The 27948-nt window shown below is 39.4% G+C and overlaps 1 protein-coding gene across 1 annotated transcript; it reads left to right on the top strand.

Annotated features, from left to right (window-relative positions):
* The first annotated feature begins 1620 nt into the window (after window positions 1-1620).
* Window positions 1621-27948, top strand: rab10 (RAB10, member RAS oncogene family). The gene is made up of 6 exons (XM_034699287.1): window positions 1621-2353; window positions 13135-13195; window positions 18599-18737; window positions 23568-23657; window positions 24339-24440; window positions 26743-27948. The coding sequence occupies exons 1-6, from the start codon at window positions 2227-2229 to the stop codon at window positions 26827-26829; spliced, it is 606 nt and encodes a 201-aa protein (XP_034555178.1). The 5' UTR covers window positions 1621-2226; the 3' UTR covers window positions 26830-27948.

The following is a 27948-nucleotide window of genomic DNA, read 5'->3' as shown; positions in this document are numbered from 1 at the left end:
CGTAGGCGATGGTAGCACGGGGCGTCGTGGTTGGTCTATCACAGTGATCAACCTGCTGTTTTGTTTTCTAGATCCAAATAAAATTGTAGAAGCCATGAAGGATTCAAGTGTTTATTGTATCTTCTTTTTTTAGGTTTAGGGTAGTTTATTATTTGTATATTTTTGTTGTTTGTTTACGATATGGTTTATTGTGGGGTCAGTTAATTAGGTTATTCACGGGTCATGTGTTAGGGGCAGGGATATTCAGTTCATTTAGGCCACCTGTTTTCTTTGTTTGGAGGTAGAGAGAGGGGGTGAGCTGGGTCTCCATACTTTTTGGTGACCGCATATTTTTCGCTATTTTCTTTTGATCACTTTAATCATCTCTTTGTGCTCTTTATCATGAGTTGATTATCCTGTTTCGTTAATAAAAGGTTAAACTTACTTTTTTGTACATCAGTGATATTTGCTTTTAGCAACTTAACTAGCCCAACCTCAGCCTCTCAACTGCTTTTGGCTCTTTGTAGTCGCTACAAAAATGATCCCTTTATCATGAACATACAAGCTTTGGAAACTGGAGATGCCAAGATAAGTAGTTGGAGATTAGAGAAAATTATCAGAAACTGACTTATCATGGGTAATGATGGAAATAAGTGTATGAAAGCATGTCAACTTCTGTACCTAAAAGTACATTTTAGTGTAGCTGAAAGTATAGTGATGACAGACTAGGCTCATCATTCTGAATGCCTGACTTTTAATTTGGTTTTCTACTTTTTCTCAAATGAAAAATCAATAGCCTTCTACTTTCACCCCTGTTAAATGGATTATTTTGCAATTTAGCATTGACTTTTCCAAGTCCTGACTTTTTGCCCAGTGCCACAATAATGCCAACATCAAACTTTGTTTATTTTTTCTTTTGTATCTACCTCTCTGTTCTCTTTCTTTCTATCTTTCTTTCTGACTTAGTTGCAAGTCTGTACTCGGCAGTAGAAAGCAGGGCATGCTCGACATTCCAAAGGAGTGTCTGAGAGTCAAACTACTCTGACAGGCGGAAGAAGGAAAGAGTAACACACACACACACACACACACACACACACACACACACACACACACACACACACACACACACACACACACACACACACACACACACACACACAAAGAGAGAAAAGACGAGTTAAGCTCATACAGTAATGATGTGTTCATGCAGATTGTGTTTACAGTTATTAAAAGACTTAAGGGGATACATGTCCTCGTTGCTCACAGGGCAGAGGATGTGGGAAACGCCCGTAACAAGCACTGAAGTACTTTTTATAAATGACATCACTTTGCCTGACTCACAGCTGGGATAGTCAACGCATCTAATGCCAGCTTGCCATGAAGACTGTACCGCTCAGAAGATCCGCATGAAACCGGCCGCCATATTGGATCATTGGATACATTTCAATCAGGGAAGCAATGGGGAGGTTTGAGCCTTAATGTCGGAGCAACTTACGCAGTAACATTTGCCCTTTCTGTCAATCTAAGATACACCCTTGCGAGGACAGCCAATGAGATTACAGGGTGGAATGGATTGACAGCACTATGGACCAATCAGGAGCTTGGAGTTTGACAGAAGGGGGCGGGGCGAAGGCGTGTCTGCGGGGCCTAGGGTGTCGCCGCGGTGGCTCCCATTCGAAGGCGACGGCGGTCGTCTATATTTCGGTTGCAATCTCTTGCTGTAAAAAGGTGAATTAACTCCGGAGAGAGACAGTGAATCAGACTCACTTTAAAGGTTGAGATTTTATCCAAGTTGTTCTCGGCTGAGCAGGGCTCTGGAATGACGGGGTGTGCCGAGAATCTGAATTAGCTCGCTGTTAGTTTGAAGAAAGAGTGAGTCGGGGGAGAGAGAGAGAGAGAGAGGAGCCATTTTGTCCCGACTGTGTGGGAGAAAAGAAAGAGTGGAAAAGAGGAATCACACGGGAGGAAGATCCTATTTTTGCTTTCTGTTCTCATGCTGTAAGAGGGGAAGGAGTCCTGCTTTGGGAGTATATAACTTCTCGAACACTTCTACTGGGGTGGTATTCAGCCAACTAGCTTACCAAAGCTAATCAACAAATCCCAGTTAACTTATCAGTCCGGAGAAGAAGCGGGGCAGTCGGTCAGGGTTGGCTCAGGAGCTGGCTCTTTTAGGCTTCACATAGGCGTGCTAGGTTTTTGTTGTTTTTGTATCTGTCTTTGGGGGGATCTCACAAGCTGCTTTTTCAAATGGCGAAGAAGACGTACGACTTGCTGTTCAAGCTGCTTCTGATCGGAGACTCGGGCGTGGGGAAGACCTGTGTGCTGTTCCGCTTCTCAGACGACGCCTTCAACACAACCTTCATCTCCACCATAGGTAAGAGCAGTCAAGGGGGGGGCTTCTCACGTTGGATCATGTGTTGTTACAGGTGTGTCTGATTTAGTTGATCCCCCCCTATCCGGGGTAGTTTGACAGCTGGGTGGACTCGCCTTGCTCTCCTTGGTTAGCTTGTGTGCTGCAGGGCCTGCACTTGCTAGCTTACATGCTAGTTGTGCAGCTTTATCAGCATTCAGCTAAACCCCCATTAACAACTGTTAGAAATGACAGTGACTTTGACAACACAACACCTTTATTATTGTGGACTAGCCTCCCAGAAGTGGCTAGAGCAACCGGTTTAGGTGCTAGAGGAATTGCTGTCATGTCACTTGACCCAGTGGCTCGAAGGCTAACAAGGAGCTTATAATACACAGGGCCGTGCTGCTGTTACAAAAGCACCAGCCCATATCTCCACATGTCAATGAGAGGTGTTTCAGTGCGAATATAACCATATGGATTACATATTCAGGAAACAGTCTTTGTTACACTATAAAGGTAGGAGTTATCAGGGTGATAGTACAAAATGATCAAACTCATCTAAACATCAAAATACTCTACTTAAGTAGAAATAAATCAACTCAAGTATAAAACTTCAGAGTTATTTCAAGAACAAAAAGCGGAATCAATGAAATGGAAAAGTACTGACTACATCAAGAGTGTCAAACTCATTTCAGTTCAGGGGCCACATACAGCCCAAGTTGATCTGAAGTGGGCCGGATCAGTAAAATATCATAACATAACAACCAAGTGGCAACCTCCCGTTTAAAAATATGAGTCCAATGCAGAAGTGCTAAAAACTGCAGTTCATCGAGGATCCACTTGAGGCTGGCTCCGGAAGTACCGAAAACCACATACACACAAATTTAAAAAAGCCGATCTTTACAGCAGAAATAAACATGTTTACAGCCTGGTACAAAAGACGAGTGTAGTCTGGATAGCTAATTTCTTGATCAGCACACATTGTACGGGGAATTTGTTTCCTACGTGGCAATTTCAAAGATATTGAGATTATGAGTCTTCCAATGAGAGGCACAGCTGATTTGATTGACAGGCGGGAACACTGTAGCTGTTGGCTAGGAGGCTCAAAGCGCGCCTCTTTATGTCACAATCGCTCGATGGCAGCAATATGGCTGCCGCCGCCGATTGGCCTCAAAACAGCGCTTCAGAAACAGATGGGTGTCGTCACGGATTCTACGTCCATATTTTATACAGTCTATGTTCATGACGGACCAATCATAGCCAATCTCCAATCCTCCGTCCTGATTGGTTGCTACGTCGCCCTGAATGGTTGGGAAGCCACTACTTCCTCATAGAACGCGAACAATGATCTTTTGTGGGCGGGGTTTCGGGAGCAGAGAGGGGAGGGGTATTGTTGACGTATGAAATCTCTCTCCGAACTGATGTCTATATTAGGGGTGCACCGATCCTGATATCGGCTAGATTGGACTCAAAAAGCTACAGCGGATATCGGTGACAAGGGCCGATATATAGTGCCGATCCATATGGCAGATCTATTCATCTCAGTTGTAAGTTTTTCTGTGTTTACAATATCTGTTGGTTATGAAGATTAACTAACAAAACTGCTGGTACACATTTATTATCTCTTGAATAATGATACTGTCAGTTTAAAAATGTTTATTTTATTTTGGTTTACAAAGTCAGAAAAGCCTGAAGTTGCCAAAACATGATTCTATCCTCACATTAAGGAATAGAGATTATTAAATCAATAGCAGGATCGGATCGGCTAGTATCGGCATCGGCTGATACTAAGGATGCACCAATCCTACTTTTTAGGTCCCAATACCAATATTGATACCTGGGCTGATACCAAAGCCCAGGTATCAATATTGGTATTGGGACCTAAAAAGTAGGATTGGTGCGTCCTTAGTTTATATCACGACTACCAACAGCAGCTTTAAGTAAAACTAGATATACTCAAGTGCAAGTCAGAAACTTCCAAGTTAATTTCAATAACAAAAGCGGTATCAGTGAAATGGAAAAGTGCTGACTAGATCATCCAATGGTTATGTTAAGATCTTTGTGTTGTGTGCTCCTGCTAGATTAAAGTGTACTCAACATCATAAATGTGCACTGAAGGTGAAAGTGAAGCTAATTTGACTGCTGAGATACTGTTTATATTTGTGTAAAGTAATGAGTGACTGCAGCTGTAAAGAAAGTTAAAAAGTGCACTTTGTCCCATTGCAAACGTGGTTCAGCTGATGTTTGAAGTAGCAGAAACTGCTTCTGGAAAATAAGTATGCATACCTCTAATTTGTTCCCACTTACTTTCCATGACTTCTTCAAAGAAACTATAAACAATCCATCATGGTGGCATCATCAGTTTTTTTCCCCCTCTGACCTCTACGCATGCGTCCCACATCACGCTCTCATGAGTCAGGTGTCAAACTATGTTGAGTCCTTTCACAGCCCAAGTGACAGATCCGTTTACTCCTGTTGCTTAAGATCAGTGCTGAGTAATAATGTAACATAAGATGTGTTCAGCTCAACAACTCCGAGCTGGATGTTTGCAGTGCACTGGCATTACATCCCTCGATCTCTTGATTGAGTTCTAGTTATAACCCAGCTTCAAGTGTCCACAACTCCTCCTCACTGAGCTGAAGAACACACAACCATAAAGGGCGACAGTGTTCCCAGAGGCATCCAGGCCAGATTAGATTTGTTGAGGTACAGCACTGAGCGATCACTGTGTTGTAAAGCTTGCTGTCGCATGTGAGTGTTTTTGTGTTTATGGTTGTGTTGATGCGTGGAATTAGCTTATGTTTGTGTCCTGTCGTGAGATTCAATAACAAAATGATGGTGACTATATCAGTTTAAAGTGACATTGGAGGTAAAGCCTCCATGACAGAGCGGAGCAGTTTGAGAGAAGGCTGTGTGATGATGGTCAAATGCAGTGTGACAGGTTCCTCAGCAGTCTAAGACTGATGGTGACCTTTGCCTCTTTGCAGGCGGACTGTCCCTGCCAAGATGAGGAAAATGTTTCAATGCCTGCTAGCTTCTCAAGCTACTGCAGGTGTTATTGATTCTTTACATTTTGCTTTATATTCAACATATTGTATGTCCATCATCAGGCCAATCTGAATGCTGCGAAAGAGCTAATTCAGAATATACATTAAGCCTTTTAAAGCTGCTCTGTGGGTGATGATGTCATAAACTTGATTTGTTTAGCCTAATCAAAAAACTGTTGTATGGCATCCCAAACCTTTACAAGTACTCTAAATTCAGAATTTTCAGTCTCACTGGCATAAGATGCAGACTACGTTTGAGGGCCCCCCAAAGGGGAAAATGTTCAATCTGTATCCCTGTGTGAAGACTTCCATTGCAATCAGCAATGTGTAGTTCTATGCAGATGTGTAGCACTTTCTTCTACCATCTGTTATCACAACCCTGCTACTTACTCATACAGTAGTTAAGCAGCCTACAGTGATAAGGTGCCTTTCGACCAAGAGTTCCGGGTCTTTTAGCCCCCAGAACTAATTTACCCTGAACTAAAAGGTTCCTGTGCCCCCATTGTTTTCTGCGCTTCGACCGCTGGCTGAAGTCTCGGGTAGATTGTGCAAATCAGGCCAGTGACGTATGGAAGGGAAAAAAAGGTAAATGCACTACACCACCAGACCAGTAGAGGGCAGTAAAACAAAGATGAATGCCATTCATCACAGATGACTCCATAGAAGCAAACGGACAGGCAGGTATCACAACAGTTAACCTGTTAGCATGGAAGAGACTCAGCTCACGCTGTTTTAGATCGTGCTGTATTTAATCACAGATGGATTCACTGAATCAACACGTGAGAGGAGATAAGTGCGAGTAGCAAAGACGTTTCAACACGGCTTTAAAATCGTTTTTTACTCAAAAGGCCGTGGCAGAGATTGGCCAGTGTTTTGGTTTAAACCGCAACCCTGTTAGCTGCCCACTTTCAGCCGGATGCATCCCTCATACACGTCTTTAGACGATGATTAAATACTTATCTGATGATACTTATTCTAATATTGAATCTTAAACCTCCCTCTGTGTTTCAACAGCTGTGTAAACTCCACAAACACCGTTACAGTCAGCTGAAGGTCTCCAGTTTACAGGGTCACTTTTAAAACCGTAACACCGGGAGAGACGCATTTGCAATGGGCTGAGAGAAGACTGCTGCTAAATCAAGGGCATCTTGGTGTCTTTTTTTTAAATGTACACACATACAATAAAGGTAGAACAAATTAAAGAAAGTGAAATCAAGTGAATCACAGATGTGTATTGTGCACGATGAGCAGAATAAAAACACTGGGGTTAATCTACCAATCAGACACGTTCAGCATTGCAGGCCCTGCCCAGGCTTTTTAGGGGGAGATTATATACCCCTGAACTAAATTTAGACCCTGGGTCCACCGGTCGAAATGCACGTAGTTCCGGGATAAAGTTCCTCTGATCGAAAAACGCTTATAGTTGGGAGGTAAAGACCCAATGCCTGCAATCAGTTCACCAAGACTTGTGCTAACCCCTTCAGCTGCTCACATGTTGTCTTAGATATAGAAGTATTTTCAATAGAACCAGCACACCTCAAAGTTTATTAACTTAAAGGTATACCACCGCTTTCTTTACATACCTGATTATAATCTACTGAGGGAGAAAGCGCTGTCTTCTGGGTAGAATACAGCAACACAGGAGAGTACCTGTCACAGAATCTAGTGCATAGGATGAGGCTCACTTTTTAGATGACAAAAAGGTTTTAAAGTGCACTTGTACACTAAACTTTACGGTAATTGAAGTTAGGGGCTTTCAAACTTTTCTTTTTTCCCTTTTGAAATAGTCTTTCAGCTTCGTATCCCCTGAGCAAGCACGAAACATATAAAGTAGGACAAAAGCTCATATAGAAAAAGAAGCTACATTTTTTTTAGGAGGGTGAAAACAAGCGCTAAGATATCTTACCCCTGGTACTGATGCACTTTACTCAAGTATACAGCTCTATGGGTTGTTGTCACCTCCTCCTCAGTGTTTTCAGTTTCATTGCTTCCATGTTTGTCATCTACTACAAAGTTTGTCTTCATGTAAATGTAAACAACATAACAAATATAAATTTCAATATATGTATAAAATACAGAAACTCTGGTTCATCAAACTTAAATGTATAATTTCATCAAGCTAATAGCTCTCTGTGTTCTCCAAAGTACACAAAGCGTCACTTGAGCCCTTTGTTGAGACAAAAACAGTTTTCACAGAATCAAAATGTCAACAGAGGAAGATGATGATAGTGTTTCAACTAAAGCCGTCAACAGCAGTCATTCCTGTCTTCGAGTTTAGGAAGTGCTCACTTGGCTCTGAAAACATTGCAACACCTGTGGTAGGTTTCAGAGAGACTGTCTCACACATCACAGACATCCAGGAGTCACATAACCAAACCAGGATATTTGACTCATGTTGGGATGTTTGTTAAAAAGTTGTAACTGGTTCCCTTTGTGAGCTGTCCCTTATAAAAAAGAACAACATATCAAAAGCTTCTCTCTCTGCTTCTCTTTTCTCTCCATCTGTTTTCAAAAGAATCAGCGTGTGGTGTGGAAAGTTGTAAAAAGTTAAGAATATGGAGAACACAGTCACTCAGCCAAACTATTAAGTCCAGGAAGCTCTGGTTGGTAACTATTTGTCCGACCATTGTGGTGCTGAATTTTTGACATGAATGTTTGGCCGTACTTCTGGAACAAAGCCAGAGGAACTGTATGTTCTACTTCAGTCAGTCAAAGATTAATACTCTGTTTTATATATTCGGACTTTCACTTTTAGTTGTCCTGCAGATCATTCAGTCAGTAAACATTTATGTCCATGAAATTAAAAGAAAAGGATAACAAATACAGCACTATGTCCATATTTTTTCAATTTTAGAAACATTAAAGATGGAAAAATTATAATGAGGAGAGGCTGGAATAAACTTTTCTTTGGCTGTCGTTTCCTTCTTTTCAAAGAATAACTTTAAGGATTTAGTATGTATTCAAGTGGTTACTTTAGGGTTAATTATTGCTTAACTTATTAACTTATTGTTTCAGCTGTAAGTTCATGTAATCAGCTGCAAGTTGCATTATCATGGAGGAACAAAAGAAACTAGAAAATATACACATTTAAGAGGCTGGGGTTAGAAATTAGACACATTTTATTTAATAATTAAATAAATGAAAAGATAAATATGTAGATAGATAAATACAATTTAAAAACAGATAAATATGTAAATAAATAAGAAAATAAATAAAAAGATAAATAAGTAAATAAATGATAAGATAAATATGTAAATAGATAAATACAATTTAAAAGAAGATAAATATGTAAATAAATATTAAATAAATAAAAAGATAAATAAGTAAATAAATGAAAAGATAAATATGTAAGTAGATCAAAAAAGATAAGTAAATTAAAAAAAGTAAATTAATAAATAAAAAGTTAATAAATAAGAAAAAAAAAGATAAATAAGTAAATACATATTTAATAAATAAGATAGCAAGATAAATAAGTAAATAATATTTAAATAAATAAGGAAAAAAAATAAATAAGGAAATAAATGAAAAGATAAATATGTAATTAGATCAACAAAGATAAATAAGTAAATAAAAAAAAGATAAGTAAATAAACATGTTAATCAATAAGAAAATAAATCAAAATATAAATTCATAAATAAGTTAATAAATAAGAACAAAAAAAAAAAAATTAAATAAATACAGAAATATAAGTATTAATTCAAATAGCTGTTTTTAATTATGTTTCTTCATAGTTGAATATTTGAAAACTTGCTGATTAACTGTTTCTGCTCCAGAGATTATTTTCTCTGGCGTCTTCACGCTCAACATTATCTTTGCTTGCTCCATGATAAGCAGTGACATGTGTAGTTTAAAAAAAATCCATAATGGGTGAAAATGTTTGACTTACACTACTCCAAGTTAATAGACATGCATCAAACCACTTAAATAGATCAATCATAGTGCAGAAATGTGACAAGTACAAAATGTACAGAACCCAAAATCAAAGCCTCCAAAAAATGCAACACCTCACCTCAGAGACTTAAAAGTTCCAGCTCTAAAATTCTAAACTGGAACGTCCAAAGTGACAGAACTTTGAAGAACCTGCAGAACCAGGTCACATGAAACAGGAGTGTGTTCTTCCTCTGACACAACACTCATACCTTTAAAGACACACATGCACAGCTGCTTCTCAAAATACCCTCATTGGAACCCCCCCCCCCCCCCTCTCTCTCATTAGCCATTCATCCTCACTTCCAACCCCCCTCTCTGTCCTTCCTCCTTGTGTTTGAAAGGTTATGCATATTTTGGAACTCTGAATATGCACGATGTTGCCATCTGAAATCTCTTTGTCCACAAAACATCATGAATTTTGCATGGAAACTGGCGTTTGGCTGTAGAGGAATTCATACTTGTGGAAGGAATGGTTCCTCTGGGATCAAAAGCAGAGTGAGGCCGTCCATAAACCATGCTCTCTTTGTTTTTAAGACATCTAAATCAGCATGTATCTGTTATGGAAAGTGTCATTCTCCTCAGGAGAAGTGTGCCCATTTTTCCAGTGATTGCACAATGCACATATTTCTTGACAACTTGCCAGAGCACCTCAGCAGGGGAAAACTTTTAACCCCTTTGCTGGGAACTCCCAAATATTATGTCATCCCTGCAGAGCCCAATCTTTGAGAGACGACTTTCAGTAATCATTGTCAGGAAAACGTCCCTCTTCAAGCTTTGTTTTACAGACATAATCACTTGGGTTGATTATTCACGTTTGCAGACATAGTACGCAGTGTCTCCTCTGCAGAATCCTCCTCTCTCCTCTTGTCTCTTTTTTGTTTTAGCTAACCATATATCTTTCTGTCCCTCCCTCCCTCCCTCTCCCCGGGGAGTGCATAATATCCAGTGAGTCACACCTTGGCAGCCTGTTCTTCATTATTACATGACTCGCCCCCCCAAGAGAGCACAGCTGTTTCTTGGACTTTTTAACCAGGCTCACTCTCTGACCAGAGCCGAACTGACAGTTCACGCATTTACTGAACAACACTGGCCAAAAACTTTCAGTGTGACTCACCTCCTTTTAGATTCGGCCTGGTTTGGGCTTCCCAAGCATGAGGATGAGGTGTACAGACCTGACTGATATTATGAAGAAGATCATTCATGATGATTTATTGTCTCTGTTTGACTCTCTGCCTTGTGTTTTTGATATATCAGTGGAAGTGGAAGCTGGTGAAAAGTCCCTTTTTAAATCTTTGTAGGTTCACTATGATACATTTCCTCATCAAGTTTCAGTTGTGCTTTGACGAACAGAAAAACATTGAGCATCTGTTCTGTTAGTGACATTACATATCGATGCCAAAAACTTTTAAGGTTAAGCTTTTGAAAGTAGTGTCTGCTGATTTTCTCTGTCCTATGTGAAATTAAAGGAATGTTACGTCTTTTTTTTACCTGCAGACCTATAGTGATCCTGTGTGTAGGGGTGTTAAATAAATTGTGCTCAACGTCAACCGTTTTCTGATAGTTCTCGAATCAGTGGGTTAGTTTACATTTCCTCTAAGACGACTTGGAATACTGGTCGCTTTGAAACAACTCAACTGAATGCACCCACATTTAGGGATGGCATTTCAAGCAAAAATACTATTCAATAGTTGGGATGCACCGAAATGAAAATTCTTGGCCAAAACCGAAACCTGAAAATGAGGAAACCAAGGCTGAAAACCGAAACACTGAAATACATTTTTATGCCAATTATTGGTAGGGAGACCAGGGGCAGTTGTAACATTTCACTCCTTGGATTTGAGATTAAGCCATGCATTTTCTGTTTGGGTTGCACAGGCATTTTCTAGGCCGTTTATTAGCGGACACCTGAAGCTAGTTTGTACAGCAGTTTGAACACACTGGGTTAAAAGAGCTCAGAGTTATAGACAGAAATGTCAAAAATCTTACAACTGTCCCAGGTCTCCCCCTACCATTGCATCTGTGGCTATGACTGTGTGCTAACCTCACTAAAATCAAGGATCTCATTGAAAATATCAGACAACGAGGGTGCATGCCCCTCATCTGGTTCAGAGAGACGAGTCCTTTGTCTGCGCTCTGTTCTCCTTCCTGCACTGTGCGCGTCTCCGTCTCCAAGCGGGTTCTCCGCATCCCTCGCGGCCTGGATCGTTTCTCGTGCGCGCTGCTTTATTCCCACATCCAAGTAATGATCTTTATAACGCGGATCAAGTACAGTCGCGATGAAGTGCGGAGGATCCGAATAGATCTCAGTGAAACATGTGCTGACAGACTCTAAGAGTGTACTTTTCATTGTTTTCACTCTGTGGTCCGTCTCAACCTCTCAAAAAATATATTTTAAAGATGAGATAATAGTTACATGAACTTTTCAATTTTTTAAAATTGAGCAACTACTCAAATATTTGAAAATCAAGACTCATGGGGTGCCGCTTTCATAGCGGTTTAAGTGCGCGCCACATGTATAGAGGCTATAGCTCTCATCCCAGCAATCACAGGGTTGACTCCCGGCCTTGATCATTTTCTGCATGCCTTCCCCTGCTCTTTACTCCCCACATCTCATCTCTCTCTTCAGCTGTCCTATCCATTGAAGGCGAAAAGACCCCAAATTATAACTTTAGAAAATCAGGACTCATCCCTAATACACCTATGTTCAAATCTACCTGAACTTAAAGGAATGTAATCCCAAATTGAAAAAGTTGATTTGCAAACGATTGCCACATTAACATGATATACAACATTCAAAAGAAACAGTGTTTTTTCTAAGTAACATTACTAGCACCAAAGTAAAGCTTTAGAATAAAATAGAGGTGAGTGTTAACATAATGTTTAATATCTTTTTCTTTGGTCTCATTTTTGAATGTTCTTACTGCTTACTTACTAGGTGGTAAAAAGTGGCAAATAAACAAACATGGTGGCAATCATCAGAAAGCATTCTTTCCACAGACACCAGAGCATGTTTTAATTTCACTACAGCATTTCCCACAGACAGCGGAACGTCATCAACATAAGGGAAGACAGCATGAGCAGTAATAACCTGACTTTGTCAACCACTAAAAAGTTTGTATTCATAACTGTTATGCAACTGCCAGCATATTTGATATTCTGTCATTATTGATACAAGATGCATAAGCAAAATTTCCTGTATTAAATTATGAAACCAAATGGGAACTTCAAGAAGCCCAAATAAGTTATCTTTGACGATTTAAGAAAACATGCAGGCATTAAGAAGAGTTATCTCAGACTGCAGCCTAACCTCTCCCTGCTCCATTAATCCAAGTATTCCAACCAGAAATGAAACCCTTAAGGCATCAACAACATCAGAGATCACTAATGCGCTCCTAACATGCCAAATCTCATGTTTCTAACCAGCTGCTTGTACGGACACGTTTTACTGTAACAAGGTCATCTCAGTGCATCTCAACATATTCTGGGTTTTCTTGCCTTAACCAGATTTTTTTACTCTGGTTCTTTTGTGTGAAGCCATTGTTAGCCAGCCGCTGATCCCACAGCTGTCTGCTGATCAGGCTGAGGAGTTCGGGGATGACACTGCAGAATCAGGAGAAGATACTGTTGTCTGTACGACAGGGACACTTGTCCATCTTTGGTTGTTCATGTTGTTGACAATCTTTTTCTTCCTGTGTTTTTATTCCACTCTGTTTGCATCAGCGTTGTCATCGTCTCTCTTCTCATCCTTGCCGCGTTGATCACGCTTTGTGTGCTCTCATTGACAGACATGTATGCTCATGTTTTCCTCTCTTTTCCCCCCCACAGGAATAGACTTCAAGATCAAAACTGTTGAATTACAAGGAAAGAAGATCAAACTACAGATATGGTGAGTAAACGGACTAACTATATGATGTGACTGTTGTTGCTTTTCAAAGATGAGTTTCTGTGTCAGAGTGAAAGAAGTGTCTTCAGTTCACTGCTCTTCTGTTAGTGAGTTGTAGCATCAGAGGGAAACATCTGTTTGACATACCTCCCTCAAGCCCCGAAAAATGTTAGAACAGGAAATGGCCATCGGCGCATCAGGAGCTCAGTTGTCATCGTAGTCCACAACAGCTTATTTTCTCAACTAGAGGAACTTAGATTTTGATGTTTTTCTGCTGTGAGAAAGATGGTTCAGGTTGACAGGTGAGATAGGAGGAGATAGCATGTATGGTTTACAACTCATAACCAATAAATTCTTCATATATATATATATATATATATATATATATATTTCTTCTTTATAAGGAATGTATGGAAATAACTTGCTGGTTCTGCCAACACTGCAATCCCAAACCCAAAGAGAACCAATTTATTACCAAAGAAGATGAGCTTCAGAAGAAATCAGGCGCTGGAACGATTAAAGTTTTGTCAAAGACACTTCAAAAGAAACTTTAAGTTTGAAGTAAGACATGGTCAGTAGTGTTGCAGATTACATTTCTAGACAAGTTTTGAATGTAAAAGCTGATAAATGTGTTTATAACTGACTAATGGTTGACAAACTAAAGCTGTATTCAGGGTTTGGCTCATTGTGTGAATGCAAACAGATGAAATTAAGACCCCAGATTACTTAAAAATGTTACTGCAAGCTGCTTAATGTCTGCATGAAGATGGGAGGAGCTGATGTGGAAATGCAGTAGCAAATATTTTGGAAAATTCTCCTTCAGCAAGCAGACGGGTGTGATGACTTTGGGTTGATCGATGTGAGCCTGCAGGAGCAATTTTTAACAGGGTGAATACAAACATGAAGTTGAAGAAGGAGAATCGTTTTCAAGACGAGAACAGCAAAGATATCTGCACACATCTGCAAAAGCTGTACATCATAGAGTAGGTTTATACTGCTTCATCTGCCATCGTGTTGTAAATATTATACTGCGGCTTGTGCAGCATGTTTTTGATGTTGTGTCCCGCCTCCAAAGACTCGGATCCCACTCAGGGAAAATGTCATACTGTGAGGGACATGTGTGAGCAAGCATCTTTGTAATATTTTGGGGACAGCTCGAAGTTTTGAGAACGTTTTTGAGAAATTTTCCAGGGCACATATGTTAAAGAAGCTTTAAAGAAGTGTGCAAGGAGCGCTGGTGGCCTAGCAGTCTAAGCACCCCACATACAGAGGCTACAGTCCTCATCGCAGGGGTCACTGGTTTGATTCCCGGCCACGACCATTTCTTACATGTCTTCCCTCACTCTCTACTCCCAGCATTTCGTGTCTCTCTTCAGCTGTCCTATCGAATAAAGGCAAAAAAGGCCCAAAAATTTAACTTTAAAAGAAGTGTGCAAGACAATCAATCAATCAATCAATCATTTATTTATATATTTATATCTATAGCACCTTTCATACAAGTCAAGTGCAACCCAAAGAGCTTTACAGCGATTGAAAACAAGAAAGAAGCAGAAATAAAACAATGGCAAGACATATTAAAAAAAACTAATGGATTTTAAAATAGAGAAAAAATAGACTAGTCCACACAAACAACAATAAAATATGTGTAATTAAAATAAGTTAAAGCATCAAATTAATATTAAGAATATAGATGGTTAAAATGAATAAATTAAAAAGGGTAAGGATAAGAGTTGAAAATAAATATCAATAAAACTGAGTAGATAAATTGAAAAATAAATGAATAAATAAATGGAAATACACTAAACAGTTAAAATTAATAAAATAATAAAACATCATTAAAATCAATATAATAGTAAAAAGTAAGTGATGAAAATTGTTAAACCCTCCATAAAAGCCAGACTGAATAAATAAGTTTTTAGTTTCCGTTTAAAAGTCTCAATATCTCTGTCAGCTCCTCTCAGACGACCAGGACATAGAATCGGAGCATGGCGCACCTCGTCTCATGTGGGACCCTGTTTGTGTTGATGAACAAACAGGCGTCTTTTTAGAACAACGCACAATCGTCGGTCAAATGGTTCAAGGTCCTCACACAAAAGGGCTGTGGCAGTTTGAAGATAAGGTGCACACCTCCTCAGCAGACAGAGGTCATTTCATTCAAGGTTAATCCTTCATTGTTATGTAGGCAACAGAGACTCCTTCACATACAGTTATGTGAGGTCTCTAACAAGACCCCCAGAGGGGTTTCTATGCTGATTAATGGATAGGTTAATTAAAAAAGCATGGTGTAAATCAGCACTTCTCAACTCCGAATAGTAATCACCAGTACAAAACAAACAATGATTTAAATACAGGATGGTGTGTAAACTGAGGCTGTAGAGAAATGTTTTGCTTGTTTTTGCTTTTATGGATTGAATAACAAATGAAGAAGAGGATAGTAGCAGCTTTTGATGTGCTGCCTAATGTAAGAAGCATTATGTTGACTCTTAAAACGATGATACATAATGCATTTTAAAGAGCAGCGCTAGTGTTACATAGATGAAATCAGAAACACAGACATTTATAATGCTGTTTGTTAAACACTTATTTTCTTTGAATCCTGATGTTTAGAAGCACTGTTTTTTATGTTTTCTGTGTTAGTGAGGTTCAATACAAGTCTATGTGTTTGACAAACATTTAGAAAGTCAGATCCATTCCAGTGTTTTCATTGTCTTGGTCTGCTTTCAGTCTTGATTGTGATCAGATCTGAAACTCGATCACGTTTGGCCTGATACCGTCCATTAAACCTCTTGAGTGTCTGGATGCATCTCAGTCTCCATCCACATTTACTCCTCTTCCTGTGTCCGAGCCTATTACGTCTGTGTTTCATCTTCACTCCGCAGCACTCAGAGACGTGGTCATGCTTACCAGTCTCTATAAAATCTGACTTTTGCACAGCCAGCTATTATTTTGATAAGTTGTTACTGGATAATGCATCTAGGCAGAGTTTCTCCGGATAGTAAAGTGCCCCAGGTAAAATGCATGCTGGTGCAGATGTGAAGCTGACATTTAATTCTCACAAAAACACACTTTTTTTTTTATATATAAAGTAAAAAATGTGGACAGTCTTTCTGCTTGTAGTAAGACCTTTGCTCAGAGAAGTTTGAAGAATTTCTGCAGCCTCTTTTGATAACCAAAGGAAGTACTTATTTAGCTGTAGCTTCTGTTATGAACTCTGACTTGCCATGGACTACAGATGAAAATTAGACTTATGGCTAACTCTGGCATATTAACATAGATCATAAGCTGAAATGTTCAATAATATGCACTGTCCTTTAAAGAACTTACTCAAAGCCCCACAGTATCACTGTCTTTAATTCACTCACTTTTTATTCATTAACTTATGCAAAATATTTCACCTGTTTTCTTAAGCCTTTAGCTTACTATGTTGTCTGTTTATTCATCACTTTGAACCATAGACTGTATAAAATATGGACGTAGTATCCGTGACGTCACCCATCTGTTTCTGAAGTGCTGTTTTGAGGCCAATCGGTGGCAGCAGCCATATTGCCGCTGTCGAGCGATTGTGATGTAAAGCGGCGGGCTTTTAGCCTCCTAGCGAACAGCTACAGTGTTCCTGCCTGTCAATCAAGTCAGCTGTGCCTCTCATTGGAAGACTCGTAATCTCAATATGTTTGAAATTGCCACGTTAGAAAAAAAATCCACCCCCTGTCCAGTGTGTGCCGATCGAGAAATGAGCTATCCAGACTACACTGGTCTTTTGTACCAGGCTGTAAACATGTTTATTTCTGCTCTTAAGATCGTCTATTGAATTGGTGTGTATGTGACTTCCGGTACTTCTGGAGCCAGCCTCAAGCGGATCCTCGATGAACTGCAGTTTTAAACACTTCTGCATTGGACTCATATTTTTAAACCGAAGGTTGCAGCTGGCTCTTAACTAACCATCCTACCAGTTTATCTCCGACTTTAAGCTAACTGTCTCACCTGTTTATTACTATTTTAAGCTAATGATCATTGTCTTATTTTATTTTTTAAAATATATTTTCTGGGCAGTTTCGCCTTTAACAGACCGGACAGCTGAAGAGAGACAGGAAATGTGGGGAGGATAGAATTGGGGAAGACATGCAGCTAATGGTCAAGGCCGGGAGTCGAACCTGCGATCACTGCGACGAGGACTATAGCCTCTGTATGTGGGGCGACTATGCCAACAGTGCCCCAATTGTTGTCTTATTAATCTGAACCATCTCCCCTATGTATTGATGACTTTGAGCTCTCTCTCATGTTTATCCATGACTTACAGTGATACAGGCTGGGGTCTGACCTAATGCTGGGCTGTCACTGGCATCAATAATGAATTCATAGACTGTACAAAACATGGACTCAGTCTCAGTGACATCACCCATTGGTTTCTGATGGGACGTTTTGAAGCCAAGGCACGGCGGTCGCCATTTTGGAAATACCAACTCAACCTAACTTTAAGCCAACCTAACCACAGGCAAAGAGGTGGAACTGAGGCAGTATGTTAGCCAAACAGCTACAGCCCACCTACCTGCCAGTCAACTCAACTGTGTGCCTCACTTTGCAAATTTAGGTATAACTCTTAGCCTTTATATGACCTTTCAAAAGTGTATTAAAAAACGTCACTCCAACGTGTCGTGTGTACGAATAAAGAAATGAGCGTTGTTGACCAAAATTGTCCTTTTGAAGCCGGCTGTAAACATGTTTATTTCTGCTAACATGGGACCTATTTTGGACACCTTCGATTCTGCAGCCAACTCCAAGTGGACACTTGAGGAACTGCAGCCTTTTTGCACATCTGCAGTGGTTTCATTTTTCAACACTAGGTGAAGCAGCTAAGATTGAAAAGTGCTGCAGAGACTAAGTGGGCCTGTGTGTGTGACGCGTCTTGCCATAAATCAAAATCGAAGTCCATGGATAGTTTTCTATTTATTAACAAAACACTCAAAATAATTCAATACCAAAAAAGATCTAAATAAACAAGGATGAAAGGTAAACCGCATCGTTGAACCCAAAAAAGTCAACCATAAAAAGAAAATAATCATGATTAACAAATAAGACATGAAAATCAACATTATGGCACCTTCACTAGGGGTCCTCACTAGGTCAAAGTCCACTCTGTCATTATACTGTAAAACCAGGATAGCAAACCAAATGTTTCAGCACGTGTTGTGATTTGCAGTTGATGAAAGTGAGAAATGTCAGTGTCTTGTGAAGTAATCATTGAGTCACTGTTGTAGATGGACATCTCTGTCAAACCCCTCTGATACTTCACTGTCAATTTCCACTTCAGTGACGTTAAATTGAGTTGTTCTTTGGATGACAGTTTGGGATCAATACGAGAAAACAGTAAATCAGAAATAATTAAATATCTCTGTGTTTGTGTTTTAGGGACACAGCAGGCCAGGAACGGTTCCACACCATCACCACCTCCTACTACAGAGGAGCCATGGGCATCATGCTGGTCTACGACATCACCAACGCCAAGAGCTTTGAAAACATCAGCAAATGGCTGCGCAACATTGACGAGGTGAGACACACACACACACACACACACACACACACACACACACACACACACACACACACACACACACACACACACACACACACACACACACACACACACACACACACTGAATTATGTTGCTGGGTCAGATCTTATTAGAGAGGTTATGAGGAGTCGTGTGAGAGCCGAGTGTTGGCACTCCCTTTTTTCGTCTTTTGTTTCGAGTTGGCACATTGACAGAGTGACATCAATACTTTGAGGGAATGCAGCCAGCTTTGCTAACTAGCTGGCTGATGTATGCGCAGCGAGCTGTGCAGCAGGAGTGTGTGACTAAACTGCAACAGATGAGCCAGATGTCTGTTTGCATCTGCCTCACGGTGGGAGAACAAGAGGTTGTGTTGTTTTTTCTTCCTCGTTTACATCAGTGGAAGCAGACGTCTGCTGTTTCAGACATCAGTGTAAATTGGCATTTATCCCCAGTAAACAATAGCAGCTCAAACACTCAAACACTTTCCCTGTCACTTTAATGATGTTGCTGTTATTGGCTTAGACTTTGGGGGTTTTCTCACATCATCAGCAAACTCTTTTCAACGTCATATAAACAATCCAAGGTCTTAAAGAGCTTTGAGGAAGACTTAATGTGAGTAAGAACAAATCAGTCCTTATATAAAAGTAGGCGAGCGATACAGAAGTTGTTGTTATATTCAAGTTTGAACCTTGAATCTCTCTTCTTGATGAGTTCTGTGTCCACCAGTCGGAAGCTTTATTTCCAGTCATGCAAAATTCAGTCGCTCCCTTACTCTCACAGCCTGTGTATATAAACAGAAATCACTCGTTAGGTCGATATGAAAGATGTCTCACAATAACCGAGTACGGTCTGAGCTCTTGAGTGGAGTATGGATCACTGAAAGAAAGGCTTTGGACCATCGTTCACCTCCTTGTTCTGTCCTAACTGTACACCAGTAACTATCACACAGCTGTAAAGATAGTGTGAGGCGTCATTGCTTGATAACCACACTCAGTGGAGGGAAAAGTAATTGGTGCTACAGTTGCAAGAGCTTAAATGCTGATGATAAGCCTGTAGGTTGCTAAAAACAATAAGTGTAAAAATGTGAAATGATGATTTTAGAGCTCTATGTCCATATGTAGCTTCGTCTTTCTCAGTTTTTCTTGGGAAAGGGATCACCCTGAGTTCGACACATTGATATAATAACTACTCAATGAATAGGTCAGGTTATCATTGTTAAAGATGAAAACCAGGCTCACATATTAGATCAGTAAAACTACATTTTGTCCTACCTAGGGATGTTAAAAATTAATTAAGGATCGATTAAGAACATTCTTGAACATGCATTTCAATACTGTCAGTTATATGCATCAGGTTGCTGTGGAAAATGCGATTTCAGGGCAACAAAAATGTGTTTCGTATTTTTGAAATACGAATGATCAGTGAGTAATCCAAAATTGATTAACAGTTCCAAAATCCCAGAGAATGCTTCAAATTTGCATCCCTAGTCCAACCACATTACTGAGTATTAGTAAATAATAATGATAATGATACATTTTATTTAGAAGCGACTCATGGTCACTTTACAGAAAGAATAAAATACTATAAATAAAACAACAAGTGATAAATTAAGTAAAAACAAGCAGAGTAACACCAAGTTAAAATGAGGCAGATGAGTTAGACAGCGAATGCAGTTTGAAACTGATGAGTTTTCAGTTTTCATTTGAACAGATTTGATTGATTTGAAATTAAATGAGTATTATCTGACTCCTCCAGCGACTTCCTCACAACTTTACTCAACTTAGTGAAGGTTAAAAAAAGTAAAGAAGTGCATACAGTAAAGAAAGTAAAGGTAAACTTAGTCTAAAGCACTTTACAAGGGAACAAATAAAAACAATTAACAACAGAGATTGAAAAGAGAAGACAAAATTGTGAACTACTTAAAGAGTTAGAACATTAAAAACAATAACATGTTAGAATAAATGAGATAAAATTACATTAATGCCAATGTGACAGAATAAATACCAAATATTATCTCTTGTTAAAACAGTTTTTAGAACTTTAACTAAAGCTTTAAAGCTAGGGTTGGTAGTCACGGAAAACTAGCATGAATTTGAATGTAGCATTTCCTCAGGACTCCGTCTAACCTATTGACATGAGTTAGTCTGATATTTTATCATCACAATAAGGTGATTACTGGGAGAATGAGATAAGCCGACAGTAATATATCAATATATCATCAGATAATTACTGCTTTGTTTGTTAGAGCTTCCCTTCATTGTTTCATTCCACCAACTCTCCACTTATCAGTGGTTATTACTCTATTATGTGTGTAATCTTCTGGGATTGATGCCACATTAAACACATCAGATAAATAACAGTGATGTTATAATCAATAACTCACTGTATCTGTCTGTGTTATCACTGTCTGCTCAGGACACTTTGATATCACCTTCTCTATCTTCATGATCAGTTTGAAGGTGTTCCACGTTTAATGTAGTGGATCAGGTGAGACTATCGGGCACCAGGCTCTTCTGCAGCGCTCTCTTGTAAATGTTCTCGCCCTTGCTGTTAAAGCTTTGAGTCTGATCGAGGAAAGGAAACGATGAATTTCCTGCACACTAAAGACTGGACCCTGCTCATGTCCAACATGTGTTTTTTTTTAAGCGTGCTGCTGATTTCAGGAAGGCCTGATAGGATACAGGGAGTTCTTGGAGAGCAGTGTGGTAATATTCTTGATCTGTGGTTCCTGAGCTTTTATTTGGATTGTAAAACAGAGAACTAATGAGCTACTATTTCAACAACTAGTCAACGTCCATATGAAAGCTTTTACTTACTTATGTCAACGAGGAACAACCTGTGGAGGTTGAATCTCTTCTCTCAGGGAGTTGATGCTGCTCTGTCTTACACTGTAGAAGAAGGTTGGTTTCTTAGTTTCAGATGGGACCAAAATAAGATTTGAATAATGATTGCGGGAGACAATAAGACACATTTTCATTATTCTAAGGTTGAAACATTAAAATAAAAAATATCTACAGATCAATCAATCAAGAAAATATTACACACTTTTTGTTAATAGCTTTGTTTATTGCAAGCAGTTTCACAGGAAGCAAAGCGACAGTAAAATGTGGTACAGAGGATTTCCATTTTTTCCCCTCTTTTTTCCCTCCCACAAACCCACCCCACTTGTACTTAAAACAATATTGTGTAAACAATACAGAATACATACAACAATTACACAAATAAGGAAAATAAGAAAATCAGACCCAAATGTAAAAATAAAAATATAAAAACCTAGAGGAATGTAAATAAATAAATTAACAAATAAAAAGAAAAGGGGGAACAATTTTATTTTTTTAATTTTTAACAATTACTTAACTTAATAAGGAAGGAAAAAGTAAATAATTCTTTTTTTTTTTGTCATGTGACACTTAATTTGTCACCATCTCTAAAATTCTGATGACATTTTTTTCTAAGTGGTCCAATCTACAAATGTTGATATTGGTCTGTCTAACAATTGGCTTCTAAAAGTCTGGACATGTGCAGGATGACACATTTACAGATAGTGTAGAAAACCCCCAGAATAAAAGTCAAGTTGAAAACCAGGAGTAAAAATCTGAGAAGAATAAAACATTCAAATAATTTAGCAAGAGGCTCATGATGGACACTCATATCTTCTCTGATGGACAACATGTCACACCCCCTCCAGGAGACCATAACAACACTAAGTAGCTCGTTCAGTGACAGACTTCTTCACAATTCGTCTTTCTACCCATCTGCCCAGTTCTGTTCTGTGCATTGTTTATACCTAGGCTACAAGTCTGTGCACATTTTCACTGTGTCATTGGTTTTGGAAATATTTTTAAATTTACTTATTTAGTTGTGTATATATGTTGTAGGATTTGCTTATTTTTACCTCCTTTAGTTTAAATTGCTAATAACTTTTTAATAATTGCTATTATATATGCTCTTGTTTGCGTTATACTCTTTTGCACTGTCTACTTTGCTGCTGTAACACTTAAATTTCCCCGTTGTGGGACGAATAAAGGATATCTTATCTTATCTTATCCTGAATTGAAGCCTAATAAATGGATTAAGGATTTAAATGATGGATGGCAAATCTAAGAACAAAATTCTTCTCAAACCAAAACAACACCTGAAAAATAAGGTCTCAAAAATCTGACTATTAGAGATATATCCAGTAATGCATCTGTTTTAAACATTAGCTTAGAAAATAGAGCAACACTGAGAATATTTGTGGGTCCCTTCCAAAAGGATTGTAATAAAGATACAATCTCAAAACTCAACAAAAGCCTTATTAAAAAACGAGCCGGCACACTACAGACTGCATTAATAAAGTAACAATGGGAGGAAAAATCTGTGGATATCAAGTGAAGGTTACTGAGACGTCTGGAGGCTTCAGTGGAAATGCAACAACTCTCACATGTGGCACAAATTTTAGTCCGAGTGCTTTCTTTTCTTCAGTTAGACCCGTCAGGATAGGGGATCATGAAACCCTACAGAGCATACTCTGCGTGGATCTGTCACCACACTGTGTAAAATGTAGATTTCCAGACACTGATGAATGCATGCTGGATTTCTGCTGGTAAAGAAGCGGTCAGTAGATACTGGTTACTTCTTGAAGCCTCTCAATACAGCAGTGGAGTGATTAAAAAGTTTCAGAGAAGTTTGTTTGTGTCTGCAGAAAGTATGCGTGTGTTTCTTGATGTGTGTCATGTGTGGTTGAATACACAACCATACACCTGGACTAAGGCTGAAAACAAGAAGCAGTGGCTGATCAGAAGATGCAATCAAATAATCTCCCTCTTCTTCGTCTTTTTCAGCACGCAAACGAGGACGTCGAGAGGATGCTGCTAGGCAACAAGTGTGACATGGAGGACAAGAGGGTCGTACCCAAAGCCAAGGGAGAGCAGGTGAGACGGCGCAGCCTCCTGTAGCTATAAACAACTGTCCTGTGTGTTGATTGGCTGAATGTCAGGGATTTGTTTCTTGGAAGAACACTGTGTTTAATCACAGTCCCATACTTTCACTTTGAGAAACAGAAACTAACAAGAAAACACTCCAGGATAAAGTCAAGTGTGCAACATTTTGAAGAACTTGTAAATGTTTTCATTTCTCAATCATCTAAACACACACATACCAGATTGGGTAACTTATCCCCCCCCCCTAGAAGGAACTGTCTGCATACAGTGACTTCACTTTCTGTTCACATCCTATGTTGACACTCAGGGTTTGGTCACTTGAAATCTAGAGTTTAGCTGCGCCCAATTTGATCCTGAGTGTAGCTCTGATCATCCTGAACAAGTGAAGACATCTGTGTGTGCGTGCAGCTCTTAAGACGTGCGGCTCATAATACCAGAGTGAACCAGCACTGACAAGTCTGTCTGCAGATTTAGCAATATCAGATACAGATCTGCTTACTCATACACACACACACACACACACCTACCTGACTAGAATAGGAATGTGTGTATACATGCGTGTGTGTTGGTGATACCTGATCTCTGTCCTGCACCGAGGGTCAGCCACTTTATTTTTGGACCGGAGCTTCTTCGGCTGAACTCCTCGTTCTGACTCTGATTTCTTCTCCACAGATCGCGAGGGAGCACGGCATTAGGTTTTTTGAGACGAGTGCTAAGGCCAACATCAACATCGAGAAGGCTTTCCTGACGTTAGCAGAAGACATCCTGAAAAAGGTGTGTGCTCCACATGTTTACTTGTTGAGATTGAGATATAATGTGTGTGACTAACAATGATTCACAAAGAGTTGAGATGACTTTTAACGCTCAAATTAGAGAAACTTTGACTGATTATTGCTGGAGTTGTATTGCGTGCAGAGCTCACAGTCCACAGGTAAGGACTTAAAGATAAGGTAACGGGACCAGGAGGCATTGCTGTCTCTTTCCTCTGCTCTCTATCGTTTTTTAACACACACAAATGTAAGGTTGGAACTTAATAAGACAGCAAGAAACGTAAAGCCAGAGGTGTCAAAAGTATTCACATTCATTACTCAAGTAGAAGGGTTTAAAAAGACTTGTGTAGAAGTTGAAGTATCAACTCAAGCTTTTTACTCAAGTAAAAATGTAAAAGTTCTGGTTTCAAAACTACTTAAAGTATAAAAGTAAAAGTAATGTAAGGGGGAAAAAATGTTAATGTTGAAATATTTGGGTTGCACCTGTTTTAGCTGCATTTATACCCATTGAAAATTAATGCTTTTTCGTGAAATGCAAATACATTAAAGAACCATTTATGTGTACTACTGAGCATTAACATGTTTCATGGAGCGGAACATATGATGACTAGTGAAGTATTGTAATGGTGCAAAAAGTCAAACTTCACAGGCATGTTGTCAAAAGCCTTTATTTGAATGTCAATGTACATAAATGTGTAACAAGCTGGAATGAAATAAGAGTAACGAGACTATTTTTAAAATGTAAGGAACAGAAAGTACAGATCACTGCGTGAAAATGTAAGGAGTAGAAGTAAAAAGTCTGCTGAAAAATAATTACTCTAGTAAAGTATAGATACCAAAAATTTCTACTTAAAGCTGCTGTGAGGAACTTTTGTTTTGTATAGATTCTGGTGCCCCCTTGTGGACAAAGTGATACCTCTTATCTCGTCCTATACATGCAAAAGTAATGTTTTCAACAAAAACCTCATCCTGTTGTCTTTCAACAGTCAACTTTATCAGGCAATGTGATTCTTTTCCATGGAAACAGTCAAATAAAGGCTGTGTCTGAAGCAAGATATCCATCATCTGGTCTGAAACCTACCCCCTCAGGGCGGTTTCAGGCATTTAAAATTACAACAGAGAAGGTGCCAGTGTTGTTACTGATGGTCTTGTTTACTATTGAAGGTCATAAAGGGGCATCAGTATCATTTTCAGTCTGTTTCTCAGCCAGTTCAAAACTCCTCACAGGGCCTTTAAGTAAGGTGACAAAGTATTTGTACTTCGTTACTTGACACCTCTGCTTATTACACCTCTCCGTATTTATTGACTTGTGCATTTGAACAGGCGGTTGTTGTAAAAGCTGTGGCTGAAATAGAGGGCTGAGAGCAGAGACCCACACCATGAAGAGCAGCAGCATACAAACAAACTCAGGCTTCTTCCTGCATGTTTATGGACGTGTTTCTAAATTCTTTAAATTGTAACCACTCTGAAACAATCGGATAATAACCCTTTGTTTCTTTTCATGAGGGACACTCACTCCTTAAATTTACTGTCTGTTAGTTCAGGGGTTCCCAAACTTTACCATGCCAAGGCTCCCCAAACAGCATTAGCTTCTGGCCAGGGACCCCCTTTGCAAACCCACAGACAATGCTTCAAAATATGTAACGAAACATCAACTTTTAGAATGTATTTTCTTACTTTTGTTCACTTTTCAATAATTATTACATTTGTTTAGCACAGGAAATTATTAACAAACGTGTTGTAAAAAAAAAAAGTAAATATAAAAAATGAAAATAATTAGATTCTATTTTTTCCCCTTCCCTCGAATTTTCTGATATCCCCTGGCGGCCCCACTGTGTTAGTGACCAGTACTGCTTTCGCTCTCTCTTGCTTACTGCAGCTTTAGAAGCCAGTATACCGGCCGTACAGCGACATCTACAGGCGAGGAGTTGATTGTGATTATAGGAATTTGAGGGATAAACAAGAAAGTTTAACTTAATTTAATTAATCGATATGAGGGGCAGGAAAATCAGATACTATAACTGCATTGATTTGTTTTTGGCACAGGTCTGATATAGAGGCGATTGTCCTCATCGCAGCAGCTGCAGGTGCTGCAGGTTCAGACAATGGCTCTTTGCTGCACGTCATCCACCACTCTCTAATTTGGCATTTGCTCTCTCTCTTCAGAAGCCCTGTCAAACTCTGGCAAAAATGCCCCTAAAATGAATAAATCAGCATGTATTCCTGTTGTCATACAAAGTAATAAGCAGTTCATTGTGACATCCATCATGTGTTCAATACGTTGTATTTTGTGTTTCCTCCACCAGACGCCTGTAAAAGAGCCCAACAGTGAAAACGTCGACATCAGCGGAGGCAGCGGAGTCCCAGGCTGGAAGAGCAAGTGCTGCAGTTGAACGACTCTTCTGTTTCACTCACACTAACGCACACCGACACACGCACACAGACACTCACACTCACACTCAGACACATTCTCTCTCTCTCTCTAACTGCTAACTCTAACTCTCTCGCTCTCTAACCTGTCTCATGAGTTTTTCTTGCACACTGACACTCTCTGTCCGTCTCTTTATCAGAATAAAAACAATAAACCACTTCACTCGTCTAACCCCCCCTCCCTCCCTCCATTCCCTCCTCCTTTTTCTCCCCTCACCCCCACCATATTCTTCCACTCCTCCCATCTGATGATCATTTTTATTTCTGATAAAAAGAGAAATCCAGTCACGTTTCTTGTCATTTGTTTTAAAGGTTGTAAAAAAAAAAAGAAAAACATGAAAAAAAAAAGAAAAGACAAGCTCATATTTTTAATATTTCCTTTGCCTGAGCTCACCTGGTTGGACAGCCTCACCAAACCCTTAACCCCCTCCCCCCCCTCCCATCCCCTCCTCCCACCCCCACCCAGCCACAGCACTCACCTTCAGTCGGAGGAAACAAAAATTAAAGAAAATCCAACAAAAAGACGAACGTAGGATTAACATTTTGTACACTTTAGTGGGTTTCTGTTGTCTAACTGTATTTGGTCATTTACAATTTGTTACCAAGTGACAGAGGCGTGGCTAGCTCCTTTTGTATGTGGGGGTTTATTTTGTCCTGTGCCTTATATGGAAGACAGGGGCGGGGCTGTGTGGTGGGCGGAGCCACATCCACCCAATGAAATTACAGTTTAATATTCTGTCGGCTCAGACTCCTGACAACGAGGAAGCTGAGCCGAAGCAGAAGCGTTTGAATTTCTCCTCCAGCCAAGAGAACGGCATTATACAGTATGTCCTGTTTATTGATGTTTTATTTTTATCTGTATGATTTATTTTACTTTGATTTTTTTTTTTTTTTTTTTTTAATTTTGTTTTTTCCCTCTTTGGGTTTTTTTTTTTCCTGCATGCATATTTCTTTGGGTTGGAAGCGTTTCTGTAACGTTGTGTAACGTTTGCCACTGGGTAACTGGGCGGGAGGAACAGAAGTTCTCTTTGGAAATTCAAACAGTTTTGCAGATCCATTAAAAATAAGCTTGTTTAAGTTAA

The sequence above is a fragment of the Notolabrus celidotus genome, chromosome 13 (assembly GCF_009762535.1).
Source record: "Notolabrus celidotus isolate fNotCel1 chromosome 13, fNotCel1.pri, whole genome shotgun sequence".
NCBI classification, from domain to species: Eukaryota; Metazoa; Chordata; class Actinopteri; order Labriformes; family Labridae; genus Notolabrus; species Notolabrus celidotus.
The sequence above is the reverse complement of the archived record's forward strand: the minus strand, read 5'-3'. Positions and strand labels throughout refer to the sequence as shown.